The sequence below is a fragment of the Gopherus flavomarginatus genome, chromosome 7 (assembly GCF_025201925.1).
Source record: "Gopherus flavomarginatus isolate rGopFla2 chromosome 7, rGopFla2.mat.asm, whole genome shotgun sequence".
Lineage (NCBI taxonomy): Eukaryota > Metazoa > Chordata > Testudines > Testudinidae > Gopherus > Gopherus flavomarginatus.
Window position 1 is genome coordinate 97451644 of NC_066623.1, and position 24734 is coordinate 97476377.

At 41.6% G+C, this 24734-nt stretch overlaps 1 protein-coding gene across 3 annotated transcripts in view; it reads right to left on the bottom strand.

Moving 5' to 3' along the window:
- The window catches only part of PDE4B (phosphodiesterase 4B), a 377221-nt gene that overhangs the window by 72875 nt on the left and 279612 nt on the right, over positions 1-24734 (bottom strand). For all 3 annotated transcript variants that reach the window (XM_050962921.1, XM_050962920.1, XM_050962922.1), the window contains 4 exons: positions 17508-17702; positions 14261-14297; positions 14025-14095; positions 9568-9617 (listed from right to left, as the gene is read on the bottom strand). In XM_050962921.1, coding sequence (XP_050818878.1) covers positions 9568-9617; positions 14025-14095; positions 14261-14297; positions 17508-17702 — 353 coding nt within the window. The remainder of the gene's footprint in view (positions 1-9567; positions 9618-14024; positions 14096-14260; positions 14298-17507; positions 17703-24734) is intronic.

Genomic DNA, 24734 nt, shown 5'->3' on the forward strand with positions numbered 1-24734 from the left:
AAGTAGAGGTAAATTGAATACACAACACATAGAAGGGGCTTGAAGCTGAAATATAAGGAAAAGAACAGCTTGAAGGCTGAGGGAAAGGAGCTAGAGGATGAAGATAAAGGGGAATAAGAGGTAGGACAACGATAACACCTTTAGGTTAGAGTAGTGCTCCCCCTGTGCATCTAGCCACAGCCCTGCCTTCTCCCTACCCAGGGCTGGCTCCAGGCCACAGCGCGCCAAGCGTGTGCTTGGGGCGGCACGCCGCGGGGGGGCGCTCTGCCGGTTGCCGGGAGGGTGGCAGGCGGCTCCGGTGGACCTCCCGCAGGTGTGCCTGCCGAGGGTCCGCTGGTCCCGCGGCTCCGGTGGAGCATCCGCAGGCATGCCTGCAGGAGGTCCACCGGAGCCGCGGGACCAGCGAGCGGCAGAGCGCCCCCCACGGCGTGCCGCCGTGCTTGGGGCAGCGAAATTGCTAGAGCCGGCCCTGTCCCTACCCCTTTGTGATGCTGTGCATCCCTTGGTGGCTAGCAGGAAGCCAAGCTTTGGGGCACTAAATCAGTATATACGTATATAAAAATCGTAACTCCTATTCCCTTGAGCATGGAGACCAGGGCTGCATCTGATCCAAACACAAGGGATCTAAGGGGTGAGTCCTTGCATCTTACCCCTGCTCATCCATGCAGGAGTAGGGCACAATCTAGTCCTTATGGCCACTATGTGGCAATATCCAAAATCACCTGTCAGTTTATTATTCAGTGAACAGATATATTTCTCACAATTAAATGCCTGTAAAACGTTTTACTCCTTCCCCATATCTTCTTCTGTACTTAGAAAAGCTGATCTCCCACACATCACTGCGCTCTGAATGAAAGTGATGAGAGACAAAACCCCTTACTCAATCCATATGGGACAATTTTCTTCTCAATTACCCTGGTGCAACCTACTAGGGAAAAACAGAGCACAGCATTTGGTCCTTTGAAGATCTGACCACTACTTTCTTTGTAGTGTATGAAGGAAAGAACAGTGAACCCAAAATACGTATTACAACCTGGTGTGACGGGATGTACAACCGCATACAGTGACAAAAGAGTTAAAGTGGTCTGAGAAGCCAGTTAAGCTACCTGGCTGCACCTGGAGTGGTGTCAGGCAAACAGGTGATCAAACCCTGGCAGGGAGGGGCTGCAGGAGGGACCAGAAAGAGACCCAGATGAGAGGTATCGCAGGGCTCGATTAACCTTTTGTGGACCCAGCGCCAAATATATTTGTGGGCCCCCATAGGAGCAATGGCACATGGCACGGGGGGCGTCAGTCCTTGGAGCAAGGGGCCAGCCAAGGGCATGGCATGGCAGGGGCAGCACCGCTCTGCCCAGCCCAGTGTGAGGGCACTATTCACAAACTAGCCCGGTTCTGTGCTGCCAGCCAGCCCCTTCCTGTCCGGGGTGGTGGTGTCCATGCTGCGCCACACAATCGCCCTGCCCAACACTCCCCTGACTCTCGATGGCCAGAACTCCCCTGGACTCACTATGGACTCAGAACCCCCACCCAACCCTCCCACAAATGCACAACGCCCAGCATATCATGACCCCTGTCCAGTGCCCCCCTGCCCACAGCCCCACCATAACTGCTCAGTACCCCACACAGAACCCCCACTCCCTAGTGCCCCAACACACACAGATCTTCCCCGCCCCCTCACAGCCCAGCACCCTCCCCAGACCTCCCACAGACCCACTCCCCCATGCCCTGCCTCCTGTCCGCACTCACCAGCCCTGCTGGGAGGTGACTGTGTCTGCCGGGCTGAGCCAGCAGCGCAGCCAGGACTGGTCCCGGGGCCAGCAATTGCTCCGGCCCCTCTGGAGTGGCACGATCAACCAGGCTGGCCAGGCTTCTATACCACTCCCAGGCGGCTCAGCTCTGGCAAGACAGGCAGAGCCCCACAGGTGGCGGGAAGCAGAGACTGCCCGGAGCTGGAGGTGTGCTGGGGTCCGGTCAGGAAGCAGAGAGGAGTGCTCGGTCGGCCGGCGGGCAGGCTGAGAGGAGCAAGTGATAGGCGGGGAGGAGGCAGCGTGCTGGTGGGGTCTCTGCACAGTACAAGCAGAGCAGGCCAGGGCCACTTCTGAGCATGGACCCGGCTCCCTGGTGCCACTGTAAACCTGGAATTGGGTACCTGGGAACTTTCCCTTGAGCTGAGAGAAGCCTTGGAAGCTGAGTCCTGAGCTGGTGATAGGGGCCAATCAGGGACTGTAGCCTACCTGAAACCCTGAGTAGAGGGAGAGAGTGATACCCCGAAGTGGTGGGAGTGAAACCAATAAAGCTGGGTCAGTGCTAGGATTGTTTGAAGCTGGGACTAGCCTGCAAAGAAGAAGGTTATCAGCTGAGTTCAGATGAGCTGAAGATTCAATTGTTTTGCTATTTTCTGTTTGACTTTAAGTCTGAGACCTTAAATAGTGCTGGACTCCATTACCCAGTTTGTCCAGAGGGCCAGGTCATGTCAATGGCTGAAAAAGGTCAAAGGCCACATGGGGAAACTGAGGCACAGCTGTTGCATGTCACATACAGACACTTGGGGCGGGGGAGAAGATGGTGTGGTGCAGCAGGAATTTTGCCACACCTGGGTAATAAATCACACCAACAAATTAGGTAGTTTTAACATTGGAAATAAGATCATTGTAAAAAAAGTGAATTTACAGAATGCAGTTGAGATCACATTAACATGCTTCTACATCATTAAAAATGCAATTGGGTACTGCTTGTATTAATATGTATTAAGGTTTGTTGTCTTTAACTGTTCTCATTTCTAATTGTGAAATAACTGTGCCAATGACAGATCTGGGTTTTGGGGTTGTACTTGTTGTTTCTGCTACAGTCACATATTTAATTTTAACATTTTTTATTTAATTCATAAAAGAATTCTGCCTGGTCCCATAATCTGCATTTATAACCAAACAACAGAAAAATCTGCCAGATTTGCTTAAACTGATAGCAAGGACAAAACGCAGGATGTTCACTATGTGTTGCGCTTCCTTTTATGATTGTGGTTATAACATTAAGAAAAGTTTGACACTGACAGTGACATCACTATCAACATTTTAGTGGCTTGTCACATATAAACTGTGGTCAGGCTTTTCATGGTCTAAAGGAAAACAAAGACAAAAAAACAAACTGCGTAATTTGTTATAGTTTATTCATTCCACACTAAGCCAAAATCATCCTTGGTGCATTTCCATGGGAACACACCAGGGATGAATTTGGTCCTTTATTTTAAACAATTGCCAAATCCTGTAAACTTCCAGTTTGGCAACAACTGGCATGTTATGTCCAGTGTAAGTGCTGAATGTAATCTCTATTCCCACCACAGCTCAAGGATAATTTCATTAATTTATACTAGTTTGCTTTAAATCACGCATTTTGTACTTTTCATAACAGGATATAAATCACGCTGCTAATGACAAAAGGAAATGAATGTGAGATGTTCGTACTGACGTCAATTGATGGTGCTGAATCCATGAATCAAAGTATGACAATGGCAGATCTATAATAAACACGTAACCTTAAATATATAAACAAATTTTGATTTAAAATTACATTTTTCATCTCTAAGGATCCAGCACAGGCTAAATGCAGGCAGAATGCTTTACAGATCCCTCTGTGAAACTTTCAAGAGACATAGGAAATAAAGCTGGCACAACATTAGAAGTATTCAGATAGGGAACTGTCTTCTCCCTTTCATATCTTTCAAATGACAGCCCTATTCAGGCAAAAGGTGTGACCACTCTGGAAAAATAAAGAAACTTAATATTCAACGGGCATTAGATTTCCCCCCTAGAGTTAAAAGTTACAGTATGTAACAGTGCATGTGGCTGGGTACTGTCAGGCAATAATCAATGCAAACTTCAGGTAGGTGTGGGCTATATAGTAACCATCAGTGGCATGGTGAAGGACAGACAGACAGTATGGACAAAAAAGTGGGAATACTAACTGCTGATCACTTTCAGTGCAGCAGTTAAATAAGATCAGAACTCAGGCTGGTCTTGGGATATGTGACATTCATACATTCGTGTAGGATAAAGGACACTATGGACACCCTATTCTGCCCCTTTTAGTTAGGCATATCTCTGACGAAAGCATGTGAGCATTTGTTAATCAACACTCTCCACTCCGATGCCATTCCCTTACACTTTATACATGAGGTACAGGGAGGCAACAAGTCCAGGGCATAATTTACCACAAAAATCAACTGTGGCTAAAGTAGCATAAGCAGCCCCTCAGACTCCCAGTCCAATGATAATAAAGATAAGCTGCTTAGCCAAAGATTACATGGTGTTGAATTATGTATTATGGCTATGGACACTGGGCCACATTGATTAGTGGGTGCACTTAACACAGAGAGCATAACTAAGAAACTGGATCATCAAAGTTAAGGGTTGCATTGGATCGCGAGGTGGGGCAGATCTATCAGAGGTTTGAGCCTGAGGCAATGAGGGATTGGCGTCCTACTGGAGTGTCACAGGATGCGAAGGAACTGGGGCAGAGAGAGAGAGAAATGAGTCTGCTCCACAGCCTGAGCTAACAGCCACATAGCTTTCAGCTCATGCAGTAGAGGCTCATTTATTTAGCTCCCAGGTTCAATCCAGCATGATGACAACTGGAGTCTGCTGGTGTTACACTGGCATGGAAACCAAATAAAATCTAGCAAGGTCTCCCTACTCAAGAATGCTGCGCTAAAAATACTATTTAATTTACTTACCTAATCTCTAGTCTATCTTCACTTCACTTATCTAATTGTAAGGGTGGACAGCTAGGGTAAAGTTGGTAAAACCTATGGCATAAGCACTAAGCAATATGGCACGAAATCCTGGCTCCACTGAAGTCAAAGGCAAAACTCCACTTGACTTCAGCAGGGCTAGGATTCAACCCACAGAGTTTACATGGGAAACATGGACAATAAATCCTCTGGGTGCTATTCTAATCTAAGATCCATCTGAGAGAAGGATTATTCCCCTTTTCTCTAAACAAGGGGTGGCCAGCCTGTGGCTCCGGAATCAGATGCTGCTCTTCAGAAGTTAATATGTGGCTCCTTGTACAGGCACTGACTCCAGGGCTGGAGCTACAGGCGCCAAATTTCCAATGTGCCGGAGGGTGCTCACTGCTCAACCTCAGGCCCTAAACACTAAAATGAGGTACAATTTTGCTTCATTGCCATTTTGTAATACCAAGATAAAAATAAATCCACATACTGATAATAAAATGCATGTCTCCTTTATATCATGGTTAAATACCAAGATATGCTCTTATGTCTAGCATAAGTTATCTGAATGTAAGATAAATGTAGTAATATCAGTATTACTAACCTCAACAATTCAAAAATCATGAGACAGGTTTAAAAATAATAAATGTTGGGTATCTTTTCATTTGTCTTCTGGTTTTTGAGTTTTTAGTGTTCATGTTTTCATGCTTTTCTTCAGAACCACAAAGGCCAGGAGGAAAAAAAAAGAGCAGAGAGATTCATAAAAATCACATGACTCAAGGTGCTGGGGCTTTCAGCAAAATGCCAAATATCATGAGACTCATGATAAAATCTCAAGAGCTGGCAACAGTGCAAATCCCTATAATTTCTCTGTAAATGCAGAAATAAGGGTCTATCGAAACTATTCTAAATATGTACAGAATTGAACAGAGAATAATATCTTTGCTATAAGATTCAGTAAGTGGTATACAAAAGTTCTATGGTAAGGTTATCATTCTCTATTAAATTGCATAGGACTTTCTAATAAGGCATATAAGACAAAAGTCCTACTAAAATCATAATTTACAGATAAAAGTGATGAATTGTGTTCCTCTTAATCCTATCTGAATGCTGTGAATATGACAGTGAGCAAATGATGAGTTTAAGATCATATGTGAACACTGCATTAGAGGCTTTTGCATGAGAGGCGTTAGTTATTTTTTGACTAACCTACCAGAAAAACCTCCAATATAATAAATTTCTATACCACAAAATATGGATCATGTTAGGAAAAATCAAATGACTATGTTAGCTATTAATCCAGCCGCCAGTGAATAGCACCCAATATGAAAATCACCCTTCAGCAGTCACTCCTTGCCCATAATTACTGAAAATGAGAAGATAAAATTTTATGAATGGTTTCACATCCACATCGGTTTATTGGTAGGAAATAAAGCTTCATATGCTGCAAACAGGGCTGTCCCTGCCCTACAGGTGCACCATGTTGCTGCTTTGGTTAGCAAGATGCAGGACGGTGAGGGAGAGAGAATAGACAATAAACTAACCTGGAAAAAATAAACAAATACCCTTCAAGACGCAGCTTCCTCCTTCTGCCTCCCACACCCCAGTAGCTGATCCCTCTCTCTGCTTCTTCACCTATGTTCCGTTGCTCTCCTGTCACCCGCAAGGATTGCTCTCACCCTCTGCCTCCCTTTGCTGCTCCTCTTTTGCCCGAAAGCAGAGACTGCACACTCCGCTCCCATCTGCCCTCAACTCCAGCAGAGACTGTGGTAGAACAGGTGCTGAACTATTGATTGGGACTCACTTTGCTCTGTGTAGTAAGACTAACCCTGGCAGTGTGAGCTCAGCTCAGCCCTGATTGGTACACTCCCTCTGAAGACTTGGCTTAATATTATTCCCCTCCAAGACCAAAGAGAACCCAGAACCCCTCTGTGTTAGTCTCTGAGGGGGAAGAAGCATGTGTGCACAAGTCTGAGTGATAGGGTACACGTGAAAGGGAGCAGTTAGGATATATAATAGGAATGTCTGGAAAATGAAAAAAAGAAAGGAGATAGTGACAGGGAAAAGAGAGAGAGAGGCAGGCAGAGACTGGTAAAAACAAAACCTGGGAAAAGTGGAATGGGCAGAGGGAATCGCAATAATGGAAAAGTATACACTAAGGGAAATTTTTCAGAGGGGAAAACAGGAAGACAAAAAGGAGGAAAAGATTCACCAAGAAAGAGTGAAGGGGAAAAGGGAAAAAGAAGGAACATACATACTTAAAGGGGAACAAGTGAATCTAAAACCACAATCAGAGAAATATTAATGGGAAAATATTAAATAACCCTATAAAACTTGGGGTGGGATTCAAGAGATGGATTAGTGGAGAGTGGGGAAAGAAGTGAACACACAGAGCAGCAAAATGAATAGGGTCAGCCCTGACAGTATGGCTGAATGAAACCTTTTGCTAATGTAGGGGCTGTTACTCTGTAGCAAGAAGGTGCAGCGTTCAATAACAATTGCCTACAACAGCAACAAATGGGGCATCCATCTTCAACAGTTGAATCATTGTGCCCGTGAAACTTCTATAATATTCTCTAAGTCTGAACACTGCTTTGAGGTAATTCGGACAATAAACTACATGTGTTTAAGAACATAAGAACGGCCATACAAGGGTCCATCTAGCCCAGTATCCTGTCTACTGACAGTGGCCACTGCCAGGTGCCCCAGAGGGAGTGAACCAAACAGGCAATGATCAAGTGATCTCTCTCTCCTGCCATCCATCTCCACTCTCTGACAAACAGAGGTTAGGGACACCATTTCTTACCCATCCTGGCTAATATCCATTAATGGACTTAACCTCCACGAATTTATCCAGTTCTCTTTTAAAGCCTGTTATAGTCCTTGCCTTCACAACCTCCTCAGGCAAGGAGTTCCACAAGTTGACGGTGCACTGTGTGAAGAACTTCTTTTTATTTGTTTTAAACCTGCTGCTTATTAATTTCATTTGCTGGCCCCTAGTTCTTTTATGGGGAAAAGTAAATAACTTTTTCTTATTCACTTTCTCCACACCACTATGATTTTATATATCTCTATCATATCCCCCCTTAGTCTTCTCTTTTCCAAGCTGAAAAGTCCTAGCCTCTTTAAGCTCTCCTTATATGGGACCTGTTCCAAACCCCTAATAATTTTAGCTGCCCTTCTCTGAAACTTTTCTAATGCCAGTATATCTTTTTTGAGATGAGGAGACCACATCTGTACGCAGTATTCAAGATGTGGGCATACCATGGATTTATATAAGGGCAATAAGATATTCTCTGTCTTAGTCTCTATCCTTTTTTAATGATTCCTAACATCCTGTTTGCTTTCTTGACTGCTGCTGCACACTGTGTGGACGTCTTCAGAGAACTATCCATGATGACTCCAAGATCTCTTTCCTGATTAGTTGTAGCTAAATTAGCCCCCACCATACTGTATGTATAATTGGGGTTAATTCTTCCAATGTGCATTACTTTACATTTATCCACATTAAATTTAATTTGCCATTTTGTTACCCAATCACTTAGTTTTGTGAGAACTTTTTGAAGTTCTTCACAGTTTGCTTTGGTCTTAACTATCTTGAGCAGTTTAGTATCATCTGCAAACTTTGCCACCTCACTGTTTACCCCTTTCGCCAGATCATTTATGAATAAGTTGGATAGGATTGGTCCTAGGACTGACCCTTGGGGAACACCACCAGTTACCCCTCTCCATTCTGAAAATTTATCATTTATTCCTACCTTTTGTTCCGAGTCTTTTAACCAGTTCTCAATCCATGAAAGGATCTTCTCTCTTATCCCATGAAAACGTAATTTACGTAAGAGCCTTTGGTGAGTGACCTTGTCAAAGGATTTCTGGAAATCTAAGTATACTATGTCCACTGAATCTCCCTTGTCCACATGTTTGTTGACCCCTTCAAAAAACTCTAATAGATTAGTAAGACATGACTTCCCTTTACAGAAACCATGTTGACTTTTGCCCAACAATTTATGTTCTTCTATGTGTCTGACTATTTTATTCTTTACTCTTGTTTCAACTAATTTGCCTGGTACTGACATTAGACTTAACAGTCTGTAATTGCCGGGATCACCTCTAGAGTCCTTTCTAAATATTGGCATTACATTAGCTAGCTTCCAGTCATTGGGTACAGAAGGTGATTTAAAGGACAGGTTACAAACCATAGTTAATAGTTTCACAATTTCACATTTGAGTTCTTTCAGAACTCTTGGGTGAATGCCATCTGGTCCCAGTAAATTAATTAATAAGAATTAATTAATTAATAAGAATTAATTCAATCCACTGGCATGCATTCTCTCTCTTTGTCACTGAATAAAAGATTTTTTTAAAACACTCCAGAACATTCTAATGAAGACAATAGTAATTTTGCCTGAAAAAGGTCTTCAGGATTTAACCTTTGATTTTAGCTCTTATGCAGTTCCAGTGGAAACAAACTCAAATTAAAACAAATGTAAAATATATAGCTATGTCTGAGCCTGTTTAAGTTTTGTCATATAGGGCCTGTCCAGGCCTATATAGAATAGGGAATCCTAAGGATAACAAATTAATTACCTTCTACAGCCGTGGCTTACCGCCCAAAATTACAATGTTCTTCTTGCACATAAAGGGTAAAAATAAGAACAAGACTATATATAAAAAAAAATATGGGTCTGATTACGTATACCCAATTTACATCAGTGAGAGAGGAGAATCAGGCAAGATATCTTATAAAACAAGAGATCCCAGTTTTAACAGTATGATATATAACAAGGGACATACAGTTTACTTCGAAACTTTCAAGTGATTACAAATCACATTCATACCTTGCAGGCTAACTCTGGAGACTGGTGGCTGACTTGCTGCTGGAGACCTCCTGTGGAGGAATAAAGAATAAAACATTTATACAGTATTATCAGTACAAACAATGTGGTTTGCCTTCTTCTTTAGGTATGAAATACCTTTCATGCTGACTAGAATCCCAAAACACTGCAAAGTGAAATTAGTGGTTGATGAACAATTTGGAATCTGTCTCTTTTTAATTTTAAAAAATCCACACATCTCATGCCTTCCAGCTACACATGCATAAATTATGAACAGAACACACGCCAGTTAGCGACAAAAAGATCAGTAACATCATCCCTCACTACCTTTGCCACAATCAGAAATGCACTGAAGATCAGCAAACTCAGGTTCTCTCCAACAAATGGGGGCACTGAACTCCTGAATCAAGATCTGTCTCTCGGGAAATACAAGACTTATATGGCTTTAAAGATCACTTTCCACACTGTAAACTCCACCTGGAAGCAAATAAGGAGACAGTGCTGTCTTTGGAGCACGGGTGTAATGAGCTCCCTGAAGCTAAAAACACAAGTGAGCTGCTTCATTCAGCTGCAGTTGTAGCTTCAGGCTCCCCAAGTAGGGCACATTACTGTAATCCAATCTGCAGGTCACAAAGATCTAGGTAACTCTGGAGGTCACGAAGAGCTAGATGACCTGGCAAGGTTCACATTACAGCGAAATGGTGCAATCTTTTTCCGAAATATGCATGGAAAAAGTCATTTTTAGCCAACGTCACCTAGCGCCCCAGAGGCAAGGAGGGACCAAATTAATCCCTACAACCAGAATTTCCGGAAGGCTCAGCACCCACAAAACAGGGTCAGATTTTCAAGAGCTCAGCTCCCATGTGGGAAATTTAAATATGCAACTAGACTCTCAGAAGAGTTCAGCATTTTGGGGAGTATGTTGGATGCTAAATTATTTTGAAAATCTGCTCCCAACTGTCGGTGCTGAGCACTTGAAAATCTGACTCTTGAGTTCATTGGAAAATCTGGCCCCAAAACACAACCTCTTTGAAAAGGGGTAAATTCCTGTTAATTAAGAGGACAGTCACCATCTCTGTAAAATCGTCATAATTCTGCTTCCCCATGTAACCAGCACAACTCCATGTTATTTTCATCCTGGCCTCTATCACAACCTAGTGGTGGAAAGGCAAACCACCTAAGTTTGATAAAAAAAGAGACCTACTGCTCTATAATACTGACCCATCCCGGATACAGAATTCAAATTTATACTACAAAATTGCACCAGCCCAGTGTTCCTCCCTCTGAGCCAAAGGATATTTTGACGGGGAGGAGCACGATCTGGATGCATTCTGCCTAGGTGTCGTTCTGTGCAGTTGTTTGGAAACAATGCAGGAAGTACACAGGTCCTGGGAAGTGAACACACACCACCACCAATTTGGAGTGTTTGATATATAATGTTTCAAGTGAATGAGTTCTACTTTAGCTGTGCAAATAATGATTTTCTATGGTTTATAACTCAGACCAGTCTGGGATTATATTCACAGAACAAGGAAAGACACCTCTCTGACTTCAAGGTTACCACCCCTGTGGAACTGCAGATTGCGACTCCAAACCTTTGAGATGCTACAGCTGTTCAAAAATGATCTGAAACTCTTTTTTTAAAAACCTAACCAGAACTATCAATTTTTATCTACCGTCCCTCTGAAAATGGCTTGTTTAAAAATTTTAAACTTTAAAAAATTAAAAAAAAAAAATACCACCGAGGCAGACATAAAGCATGGGAAATTTTACTCTGGAAGATTAAAGTTTTCAAAGTTATATGCAAATGAAAGTGGGATACTGTGTCAGAAAATGTTAGAGAAACTAAATAGCTATCATCTAAAACAGACAATTTCAAGAGCAAAATTCCAAGGACCTACCAGATAGTACTTTTCAATGATACCGCCAACTAACCCAGAAATGATATTAATGGTGACTTCATACAAAGTGGCTATTTCAAAGCAGAACACAGGCACAAAAGATCCCTTTGACTGGGGGGAAAATGTTCAGGGCAAGGGAGTTAGGAGAACATTTTACTTGGTTCCAATGCTTTCTACTCCACATTAGAAAAAAAAACCTTAAAATGAAAATTAACATGCTGAGCACTTTAGATTTAAAATTAAGTTTATTGTACGTACTACTCCGGATTTTACTTGTAAATATATTTTCATCTGATATTATGTGTCGTTTTCAGTCATGTACTAATGAAACTGCCTCTCTAGCTCGTGTGTGTGTGCGTGTGTGTGTAAATATATATATATATATATATATAGAGAGAGAGAGAGAGAGGAGCAGTTTCTTTAATAAATGACTGAAAATGATATCGGTTGATCCTACAGATTAGTCAAATGTGACTAATGGGTCTGGTCTGAAACAGAATACTGTGCTTCTAATAAAAGGCTGGGAAATCCAGAGTGGCAAACTGGATGATAACTCATCTTTTTAAAATGATAGTTTATAAATATTATTTCTTCCTCCCTCCTAGTTACCCTTTTTTTTTTTTCCCTGTTTATCATGCCAGATAGGGTTATTAAGCTAGGGACGGCATTGCAGACAGATGAAGAGTTAGCTCAGTCAGGGGCAGAGAGTAGGTGGGATCCGAGGTCAGTCCCAGGAGCACTATCCAGTGCATGGTTCTCTCTTTCTGAAAACTCTAGTGTGCAGCATCACTTCCTCTTGCTCCCCGGACTTTCCCACAAATCACTCAAGTCCATCAGTTGCCCCTTCACAGTTGCTCACCATCACTAAGCATTCCCCTCTGTCCCAAATATATCCAGCCCCTCTCTCTCTGGAGATTCTGCCCCACCAGGAACCAGCGGGTTCTTCTCTCCCATTCTCCCTGAGGCCAGGGGCTTTCTCGTCCCCCCTCCTCAAGGCTGGCATTCTGGGAAAAGGCTCGTTCTTTGCCTCCTGGGCAGGGAACAAGGAAAGGAGAGGAGGGCCTTGGGGCAGCCTGTGATAGTCTAGAATGCAGGTCCCAGAGCTCAGGCCTCTCACTGTACAGACCTCCCCATCCTCTCAAAGACCAAGCTCTTTCCAGGGGCAGCATTAAATAATGGACAAGTCCAAGGTAGGATGGGGAGAGAAAAACAGTCCCCTGTGCTGGAAGAATCACACTGGTGCTCTCTGCTGTTGCTGCTGGAAACTGCAAGCAGAAGCTTAAAAAAATAAAAAAATTAGGCTATGCAGGCTTACTGAGATATTTTTCTAGGCTCAGCACAGGATGATGTGCCACCCATCCCCTTTCTTGGGAATTGCTCTATCTTCAGCCACTCTGTGCCCTTGCTCCAGCCTGACCAAAGAGCAGCAGTACCCTGGCTTTTCTGCCTTCCCCCTACTTCCCTACTGGAATGGACAGTTAATATTATTTGGGCTGCTCTGCTCCTGAATCCTTTCTTCCTCTTCTTAAAGGAGAAGTGGCTCCTGGGCTGCTGTGTTCCAAGGCTGTTCTCTTCACACACACACAAAGGGCCATCAGCTCCAGCTGCTCCATCACCTGACCCCATTCAGCACAGTCACCTGGTTCTAATTTCTACTCTCCTGAGAGCCAATGCATTGTTTTCAGATGAAGAGAGGCAGTAATGGCAGCAGGCAGGTTTGGGAAAGGGGAAGAAATGAAAATAAAAGGGAAGGAATCAACTGATCTGCAAGAACGGATGGAGCAGGAATGACCAAGGATGGGACACAAAGAAGAAGAACAAAACTTGCAAAGGTGCTGATAAACTTTCTATTTGCATTCCAATTTTAGAGACTTATCTGCACCAGAAAGGAGAATTCTTTGCATTTTGTTCACCATTAATTATAATCAAATTTTCCGGTTTTGAAATATCAATATTCATATACAAGCAATACTAGGAAATGTAAATGCCATAATAAAATATATCTCCAAATGTACTGCCAGTAATTTTCTCATCCTGAGATTTATATTTGTACAACTTTATTTGACATAAATTACAGTGAAGTTTGCCATCTAGTAGCTAAGTTCTGAAGTAACATACAAATGAGCTAACGGGTAATTTTCTAAATGTTAGAACATACTTATGCCTCTGCATTAGATACTCTCACAATGGGCCAATTTTCCAGCACTAATCTTCATTTTTGCATATGTACCGAATAACAAGCACAAATATTAGTAGTTAGACATATTATTAGTAGTAATTATGTTTATTACAGTAATGCCTGGAGACCAACCAAGAATTTGGGTCCCCCTGCACCAGGCAAACAAAGAGTAGTAGACAGTCCCAAACCAAAAAGGTTATGATCTAAATATGAATACTTTTTTTGAAGTTCATCCCATGGACAAAACTAGACACAGTTCTTAGCAGGTGGAAAATTGTGCCTGAACAAATGGAAACTGGATTGAATTCAGATTGAAAATCTGGCCCAACATGTATATACTGTATTTAAAAACAAATTTAAATTAAAAGCAGAAAGCTTACTTGTTTGATGTTCCATGCAAATTTGTCAATAACGTAAAGTTATTTCTCACACTTCGTAAACTTGCCAGGACCTAAAGTAAACAAAAACATGTAATATTTAAAAATTTTTTTTACAAACATGCAAATTTTCTCTCTCTCTCTCTCTCTCTCTATTAATATAAGAGCATAGATGCTGAATGGCAACTTTCTATTCCATTCAATTTATCAATTGAATAAAGAGACTATTTGAAATTTACCTGTGCAAAAGGTGTAACAATCAAGTCATCTCCATGTCTAAAATAAATGAAAAAAAAAAGTGTGACTCGTATGTCAGAGAATAATTATCAGTATTTTAGTACAGTACACACACATACTCATCAAATTGTATGATGTAAAAATTCTGCAAGGAATGTAATCACTAATGTACAGTCAGCCAAACCAAGCATTATGGTAGCCTTTTATTTTATGCTGCAACTTTTGCTTGCTAGCAAATGGATGTATCTACTAAAGTGGGTGGGCACCCATTCAGTGCACACAAACACAATATCTGCATATTCAGCTTGGGAAGCTGGGTACCCAACTGCCTGACTTGTGTAAGCAAAACCCAAGGCTGGAACTAAAAACTGGCTCCTTAGTATTTATGAGCAAATATAACTATTTATATCAAATACAGTTTAATTTCAAATCGGAAAAAGAGCATTTTACAATGCAATGTTTTCTCATATAGGCCCACTATTCAAAAATAAAGCTTTACTACACATACTGTTTCTTTAAATTACATAAAAGGTTGCTCCTGATGGAAAAGTCCCCTAGTCACTGTGCACATTCATAGACAAAAAACAACTGAAGCTGGAACAACTGCTCAGTTTTGGTAACACAAGGCAATAAATGCCAGGAAACTCAAGGTTAAGGTGGCTCACTCATACTGTGATGGAAAAAAAAGCATAACAGTCTGAGTAAAGGTTATCTTTGAATTTCCTGGCTTTTGTTGATTCGTGTCACAGCCTTCAATGTTATTTAAACATTGTTACTTGTCTGTGGATTTTCATCATGGAAGATTAGAGAATATGCACTGTGCAAAATGCATTACTACCTTTGGTGGTGGAGGGGTTGGTAAATATTATATATTTGTATTTATAATCAACTAAATATGTACTGAGAATTTTATTCATTTGAGTACATATCATACAAAGCTTTTATAGCACACATACTTTAGTATGCAGATTTGCATTGGTTGACCTTAGCCATTACAACAAATCCTTTTGCTTCAGCAGATAATTTTTGTCAAATGTAAAACATATTATTATCTTATAATATATTATTTACATAATTTAGAGATGTTACAGTCTCTTATGTAAACATTTGCTAAGTGCTAACTAGAGCTAGAGATTTTTGGTAGGTATTTCTCACGATAGCTGGACCATCTTGCTAACTTTTAGATTTCTATTACACTATAAAATATTTATAATTCATATAATATATAATAATCTATTTAACTTTGTTTTTAGAGGAAAAAGACAAATTTTGAATTTAATGGAGAATAACTGCTGTTCTTAATTTGTAAATTTATTTGCTCTCACATTAAGAGCCCATGCCTGACATTTTGAATTTATACATGTTCCTGATAAGAATGTTAGATATATGTGATGTTATTTTTTGAGGTCATGGCATTTATACATAATTTCTTATGTGTGCATTAATACCAATTTTTTAGGACTGAATAGGGCTTAATTCTGCTCTAAAATAAGCAATAGGTTAATATTTAAAAAAGAAATAGAGGCCCAATCCCTTTAATTAATTTTGAAACTTTTGCATCTAAGGTTTATATAGTCCCTCTGCTAGTAATTACTATGGTACCCCACAAGGCCCTTTAGAAATGTTTATAAAAATCCTATAAACTTCCATTAAAATTCTACAGAAGTCTGAGAGATCCTTCACACTCATGAAAAACAAAAACACACTATAATCCATTATACTTTACCTATTTACTGTCTCCCATTTCTAATTATGAGACCATTTCTTATGAAACCACCACCTATTTTATAAATTAATGCCAATTGGTAACTGGATATAGACATTGTGTTCAAGGTCAGCAGATCCAATCTCGTCGTCAATAACCACCATTGGGGGCTGCTTAAGTGACCCATTAAATGAGTTAACGGTCTCAAACAGGAGCTCTATCATAAAACCTGTCTTCGTGGTCGGCCCTAGTTGCACACCTTAGGTAGTCTCTGTAACGAGACTAAAAACTGATTAGACATGAAGAATGAACTACCCTCCAGTAGCTGAACTGCCTTGAGACAGTTCCTGCTGGTCATGGGAAGATGAGGAGAGCTGCATGGGGAAACTGGGACTGCAGCAGCCTCTTGTTCCATCTGATCTATAGAAAAAATCTTCAATTTCTGGCACCTTTCCTCAGAATTAAATTCACTTGAAAAATTATCTCAGTTTTTTCCCTCCATAAAATGTTATGAATATTGATGTCTTTGCCCAATAAGAGGCATTCAGTTGCTGGAATATAACTACTGGCACGTAGATTTAGTTACCTGCCTTCATTTAAAAGCATGGAAAGCGTGTCTAATGAGGCCAGTTTCTCCACTCTCATGTGGTATCCTATCAAGCCACCAAGAAAAAGGCAACAGAAAAAAGTTAAAATGTGCACTTTAAACTAAAAGACTGCAAATCAAGTAAACCTATTTAAACTACCAGACCAGGGGCGGCTCCAGGCACCAGCGCAGCAAGCGCGTAACTGGGGCAGCAAGCTGGGGGGGTGGGGGTGGGAAGGGGTGCGGCATGCCGGTCACCGTGAGGGCGGCAGTCAGGCTGCCTTCGGCAACGTTTCTGCGGGAGGTCCACCAGTCCCCCGGTTTCGGTAGCAATTCGGTGGCAGGTACACTGAAGGCGCAGAACCGGGAGATCACCCGCAGAAACACTGAATACGCATGACCAAAGGCTGCCAGACTGCCGTGCTTGGAGTGGCAAAAAACATCGAGCTGCCCCTGTACATGACATATTTTTTACCAATCCTATCTATCCATCCATCCACCCATGGTCACTGTATTATATTAACCATACATTATAAAAAAACTAAATATCATGTAAAAACATAAGAATGTATTTGAAATATGAGGTAAGTGATTTAGATAATTTGGCTGAAAATAACAATGAACCTCATCTATTAAAAAAAGAACCAATTTTTATACAAGTAACATGTAAAGGCACTACAACAATGATGCTATTTCAGAACGCTGATGTGCAATGCTCTTCTACGAGCTGGGAAACATTTATTTAATAGGCTAAAACATTGAGTCTTGTGAGCACATGGCTGGGGGTCATGAACTCCTGATTTGGCCTGGGTTGTTTAATAAAAACCCCTTTGCCTCAGGTTCTCTCTCTGTAAAATATATAATTACCTCTTTGGGGTATTATGAAGATTACAGAGATGTTTGTAAAGTGCTTGGTCTCATTACTGTGATGAATGATGTAAACTGGATTCATACTCACTGTTCACTTGGAAGAGAGGAGTTCCTGGACATAGTCTTTGGTGATAAGTCATAATCACTGTCTGATCTGTAAAGAAATGACTCCCGGCGCTGGCTGTGGCCTGGAAAAGTGGTATGCAATACAAGTCCTGAAGAAGAGCTGGCCTGGGGGTCCAACGGGCTGCGACCTGGTGACGGGCCATTTTCCACATCAAAGCTATGAACAAAACACATATTGTCTCATGCACATTTGCTGATATGTATTTTCAGAATATAGCATAAAACTTTCAAATACAGGAGGCAGAGTTTTGCATTTATTTTTGAGGTTTCAACCTGTGGCAAGGCTTGCTGTCTTCAGCACAGATGTATTAAAGAAAGCAAGAGGATACAGGACTACACCCGGTCCTGCACCAGCAGAAGGGCTCCTGAACTCTCTGAGTGACTGCTATTGCTCCAGCACTCCAAATTCACTCACAAATACACTTTTGCTGACATAAGGCATAATTTTGCCCTAAGTTAACACAGCTCCTTCCTATACTGTACATATTTTCTCTTTCTACTGTCTGACCTTTTCTGAGCTCAACATACCATACAGAGCTGCTAGGTTACTTCTCCGGGCCCCGTGGTTTTCCTCGATCCTCTCTCCAGGGTTACACTTGTGATAAAGGCAGGAGCGGCGCCAGGGTTTTTGGCGCTCTAGGCGCAGGGCCAGCTCGCCGGTCCCACGGCTCCTGTCGACCGCCCGCAGATGTTCCTGAGAATGGTCAGCTGGTCCCGCGGCTTTGGTGGACCTGCCGCAGGCGTGCCTGTGGATGCTCCACCGGAGCTGCGGGACCAGCGGACCCTCCACAGGCAAGCCTGCGGGAGGTTCACCGGAGCAGTCTGCCGCCCTCCCAAATCCTGGTGTGCTAGACGACTGCCTAGGTCGCCTAAATGGAAGCGCCGGCCCTGGATAAAGGTCAACTCCCTCTTACTAATCTCAATTAGCTGAGCCCCAGTGACGATCCTCACAATGTTAACATAGAATAATGTAGATGAAATGCACACAATTCAGTAGACAGCATTACTGAACAAGCTGGTCCAGGCCCAGCTTTAATAGCCGTGTCCAGTATGAGCTAACAGACTGTTTTCAAAGTTTAATACAGATGCACATAAAATAGTTGACTTCAGAATGGTACCAAATGCACTGTAAGGGAATATGTACCAGGAAAGCCTGAAATCGCTAAATACCAATCCCACCATACTCATTTGAAGGTACAAATATGGCTAAGGACTGGAAGAACTATGCTATCCATATGCAGTGCAATATTTCCCTTTAGAATGCATGCAGCTCAGCTCAGCAACTGTAATCCGCGCTGCAGCCAACCACAGACATCAGTCAGAGTTACGTATCCTCAACAATTCTGGAAGTCAGGTCACCTGTTTAGGTGCCTAATTTCAGGCAACCAAGTTTGAAGATTGTGACCTGTACTTTCAAATACATTTCACAGCATAAACATTGTGAGAAATACTTCTTTAGCTCATCCACTTTCAAACTGCTAGGTTGAGCAAAATGGAGTTTGTTTTTTATGTAAAATCTTCTGTCACTGTTTCCATTATACACCCACTTTCTTATGGGTTTATAACTTGGCTGTTGCAGCATGTGGTTGAAGTCACTTTGGACATTTTAGTAGGAGACACCCCTCATAAAGTCCCAAAATAAGCAGGTTGGCCTGTTTTGGTTGGGTTTTTGGAACCCATCTGACTGATGTAAATACCATCTGTGCTGCAATATCCAAGCAAAACCAAAATGAATTAAGGATAAACTCAGACTGTATTTTCTTGCTTTTTTAAGTTTATGTCAAACCCTGATTGTTATTATACAGCTAAATTGTGTTCCTCTTATATACAAATAGTCCCATTGAAATCAATGGCCATGACTATGATTTGAGACAGAGTAACTTTACTGTTTATTAATGCGGGTGTCAGTTTTGGGTCTATATTTTTATTTATTTGCAGTGTTTGTTTTGGCTACTTTAGGGTCCTGAAATTTCCTAGATCATTCTTTTTTAAAGGTTTACTTCAATTGTGACTGCAGAAATTTGAGTACACACCAGTTGTTCCATTGGCAATGAAATAAACACAAACGTTAAAATAAATATGTATAATGCTATGCACAACTGAAACAGGAATCATGGATAGGAAGTAATAATGGGTGCATGTAACTGATCCCATAGTTCATGAAAAGGGGGCATGGATTCTATTAAAAAAAGTGCCCCTTTCTGGTTTTTCAGTATTTATTTCATAAAACTGATTCTTGAAAAATTTGATCAGTGTTTTATAACTGGTGTTCAGTTTAAACTAAAAAAGTGGTATCTCCAATTGTAAGCTATAATATTGTAGACAGAATAATTGTAAACCAATCTGGTCCACCAAAGCCACTACCCTCTCCTCATTCAGGAAGTGAGTAAACAATAATAATAATTGTTTTAAAAAACATTTATTTTAACTACCTTGCCTAAACTGAGGACCTGGAGGATTTCCTCTCTGTAATGCCGGTCTTCCTCCTCCTTCCCTTCCAGATGGCAGCTACCTACACTTGTCCTATCTAATGATGCACCGTAAGGGTCTTTTGGATGGGGAGCTCATTTATCTATTTGTCTTGCAAAATGCACAACATGCTCTTGACATCTGTAAAAAATAAATAAATAGTAAGCGAGACATTGCTGAGCTACTGCACAGGAAGGCTGATCAGATGTGCCAACCTGTTATACAATGGGGCATGAGGTCACTGTTAACGTTGTGCATTAGACTGTGAGTTGGATGAAGTTCAAGGTGTGTAATTCTTTTCGTGACTGTTGAAATTGGAAGTGAAACCCTTATAGGCTGTGTGGGTGCATCACTGACAGCATTGCAGGCAATGCGAAGGTGGCAAGGAACACAGGAGACTTTTCCCTTCACTTCTTATTTTAAGGCTTTATTAAACATGTTATTTCCTCTGTCTGGAGGGTTTGAGTTACGCCTGAAAGCAACCTTAATTTCCAACAACTGAGGAGAGGCATTGCTGAGATACGACACAGGAAGGTTGGTGAAGTATGCAAGGAAGACAGCAAAGCTACATATGCCTAAGGGACCCGAGGATTTAAAAAAGGCTTTTTGAAGAAAATCAGTGACTATGGTTTTAATATTTTCTCTCTTTGTGAGCTAAGTTATGCATTTGGAAGCATCACCCTTACAAACTGTATGGAAATTTTTTTTTTTTGTGCAGCTGGATAGGCAAAGAAATCCCAGTGCAAGCCAGGCTACTTGAGAGGTCTTTCAGAGAGAGAATAAGAATCTTACAGTACAGAAATGAACTGTTATTAGAGACAGGATGATCAGGATCAACCAAAAAATTCAGGATCTCAACAACCTCCTCCAAAACTTGCTACAGCCCTATTTCCATCATGGGCTGAATAAAAACTATAGATCCAAGCATCCTCAAGCTTTTAGGCAAGCCAGATTCAGATCTGGACATCTGCTTAAATCTGAACTTCATGGCTTCGGCCTTTTTCTAATTGTTATGATATTCACAGCAATCCAACAGCTGAGCAAAAGCACAGAGAGTTACTGTGGTGACCCATACTACCATCCCCTTCCAAATACCAGGCACCAAGCATATACTTAAGTGTTACTTTTTGCACAAACACTTCAGCCGCTCATAGATTAAAATTAGAATTCTTTTTCTCGACAAGCAGTGAGTAACAATGTTACCCCCAAGCTGTTATCTAACAGAATAGGGTGTGACTACAGCAACTCGCCTTGAAACAGCAGTAGCAGCCAAAGCATCAGAAGTATATGCTGCCTACTCCAGTGTGGCAATTCGTGCCAGAAACATTTTTGAAGAACTATTTAATATACCAAAAACCATGTATTTATTCATAAAAGAACAACTGATAAAGTATCAGTAGCAATACATTGTGCACGGAGAACTGGGCAGGTGAAACATAAATATACCATTATGTACATTTGTATTTGGGTTCACATTTTCCAGTTTCAATGCTTCTAGAAACCACATATTGGGCTGGAAAAATACAAGACCAGATCATCTTCTAGCCTTTCAGTTCCTTGAAGCTTGATATACAACAAGTTATTTGGCCCAAGATTTATTCTGGCAAGTAAATGACTCCTTAAGGCATTACAAAATGATAAACACAAAGAACAATATTAAGATACGTGACGTGGTTAAGGTTCCTATGAAAGCCAAACTCACAGCACTAGTTTATACAGTATGCAATGAAGGAGATTCCTATAATCACCATGCTATATTATGGCACTTAACAATATAATTGCTTAAGCACATCTACAAAATGATATATAGCTGAATAAATATCAGTGTTTTCTTTTATGAATGACTCAGTACATATCCTTATTTGTGCACAGAAAATCAACAGAAAAAGCTCAGCTCAATAACAATGGTATTTACAGACATCTAGCTAAAAGACACACATACTCTAATTATAATATTTGATCATACAGGACTCTTCAATCTAGCAGACAAAGATATAACAAGATCCAGTAGCTGGAAGTTGAAGCTAGCCAAAGTCATAAGAACAGCCTACTGGGTCAGACCAAAGATCCATCTAGCCCAGTATCCTGTTTTCTGACAGTGGCCAGTGCCAGGTGCCCTAGAAGAAATGAACAGAACAGGTAATCCTCAAGAGATCCAACACCTGTCGCTCATTCCCAGCTTCCAGCAAAGAGTTTAGAAAGACAAGAAAATAAAATGGGAGACTGAAGTTCCCACTAGGGTAACACACTGGTGCGTGGACTATGTTCACATAACTGTGCATTTTGGCACTTGCACTTAAAGTAGAGAGACAAGACCCCATCACCATTGTGCCAATGCACAAGCTGGTCCAGTCAGATTCCACAGTGATGCCTTATAGGTATCAAACCTTCCTCACAAAGACCCTGGGGATGGAGATGTCCTGGTAACTCTGGGGCACTCAGCACTCAATGTGCTGCCATCACAGATGTCACAAACCTAACTCTGGTCCCACCATATACGCTGCATTGGAACAGGTCTGGGACCCCCACTTCCCCATGAAACACTTGCGACATCCTCCCAAGTTAGGACCCATCCCCAACACACACACACAGACTCCAACAGGGCTAAGACACGCACCCTCGCATCGCCACCCACTGCCCAGGACTCAGACGATCTTTCCCCAAATTGCATTAGGACAGATGTGAGCCCCCTCCCCCATTGCAGTGGGATAGGCCTAGGACCCCAACCCTCCCCCCCCGCATTTGCATAGGCCTGAGCCCCCTCTGCCCCCTGGGGACAGGCCTGGGACCCCCAAACCTCTCTCTCTATGGTCCCCATGGCAGAGCTCACCACTTCCTCACTCAGCTCAAAGAGGCTGGGGGGCTCCCAGTAGTGGCTTCTCCCTCCACTCAGGCCTCCATGGCAGCCACTGCCCTCACTCAGACGAGCACCCTAGGGACGGGAGCTCTGTGCAGTGCTGCCATCCTGGTCACATTAGAAATGAGGTGCTAATTTTTAACAGTGATGGTGATTAAACACTGGAACAATTTACCACGGTTTATGGTGGATTCTCCATCACTGGCAATTTTTAAATCGAGATTGGATTTTTTCTCAAATATCTTTTCTAGTTCAAACAGGAATTAATTCAGAAAAGCCCTATGGCCTTTGGTTTTACACAGGTGATCACTTTAGATGATCACCGGGACCTTTCTGGCTTTATAATCTATGGTAAAATAGGCAGTTGTTAACTATTGACTTGTGTAAACTACAAAGTCTCTATGGAAGAAAATAACTGAAAAGCAAAGCCTGAATTGCTGACCTATTAAAAAGGTTAGGGCACATTCCTACTGTAGAAAGACTTATTGAGACAAACGGCATTTTTATAATCCCTGAGGCCTTTTTATTTTTAAAGAAACAGACACAGCTGTGCAATTCAGGAACCAGCATAAATCATCAACCAGACATCAGTTGGGCTGAGTACATTCCAGAGATCATTGAACAACAGCAGAAACAAAATAATAGATCAAAAGGGAAACTCCACGGACACTGCTAGTCATCAAAGAGTAAGATCGACATGAAAACGAAATCAAGAATGTATCCAGACTAGAAATAAGAAAAAGAGAAGAATTTTACCACATCCTGTGAACTGCTGTTCCATCAGGGCCAATCCTGGCCATTACATGTGTCCACACTTGGGAGGGAGAAACCCCTTCTCACCCTACAACTGCATAAGGGCCAGGCAGAATTGCAGCCTTTGCATCTGAGGGAGCACAGAGCCTACTGTCCTGGCATGCCCCCCATCCCCAAAAGAGTGAGATGGAACATAGAGGAGGCAATGGCACAGCTCCCCTATACACTAACCCAAGGAGCTAGCTGGCCACACTGGAGCAGCAAGTGGAAACCCCAAAAGCAATGTGTGCATTACTTCTGCAATGCCATAGAGTCCTGAGATAAGATAGAATGGCTGCTTGTGCTCTCTTTGAGGCAATGTGGCTGTGCCATTAGGTCCATTCAAGCCCTTCATATTTACTCTGTCTTACTAAGGAAACTCCCAGGAGTCATTAGGGAATATTGGGTATGCAGGGAACACAGAATTAAAAGGGACCTGGTATTCTTCTATGGATGAAAAATGCTATATAAAAAGCTAAGTCCTGTTATTGTTATCACAAAATATTCTCATTTATATTAGAGAAATATCTTAAATAAAATAATAATAAAGTAATAATAATAATAGAACTAGGGAAGCCTTTTGCCTTATGTTTGTATTTAGTAACATATTTTAACAAGAGGCACTGCATTCTCCCTCAGTCCTTCTGCATTTCAAGCCCTAATAAAACCATAACAAACCGTCAGAACAGAGACAGCCAGTAGATGGCACAGGTTAGCAGCAGCTTGCTTAGACACCTGCTGATTGAGGCACTTGCTTCAATCACAGATGCAAAAACTATTAATGCAACAAATCAATAAACAAAGGAAAAACTCAGTGAAATGCCAAGAAAAATTCTGCTTGAATGTAAAATACAACTAAGTCCTATACACCGTGCTGGAAAACACAACAGAATTAATAAAAAAAATAAACCCACAATTTGCCCACATTCTGCTCTTTTACATGGTGGAACCCCACTGAATTCAAAGTGATTGCACTGACCTAATTTAGGTCCAATTAGTACCTTCATAGCCAAAGAGATTTCCTGGGGAGAAGGACTGGTATGTTTCCTATTGTACAGGATTTGAGATGAG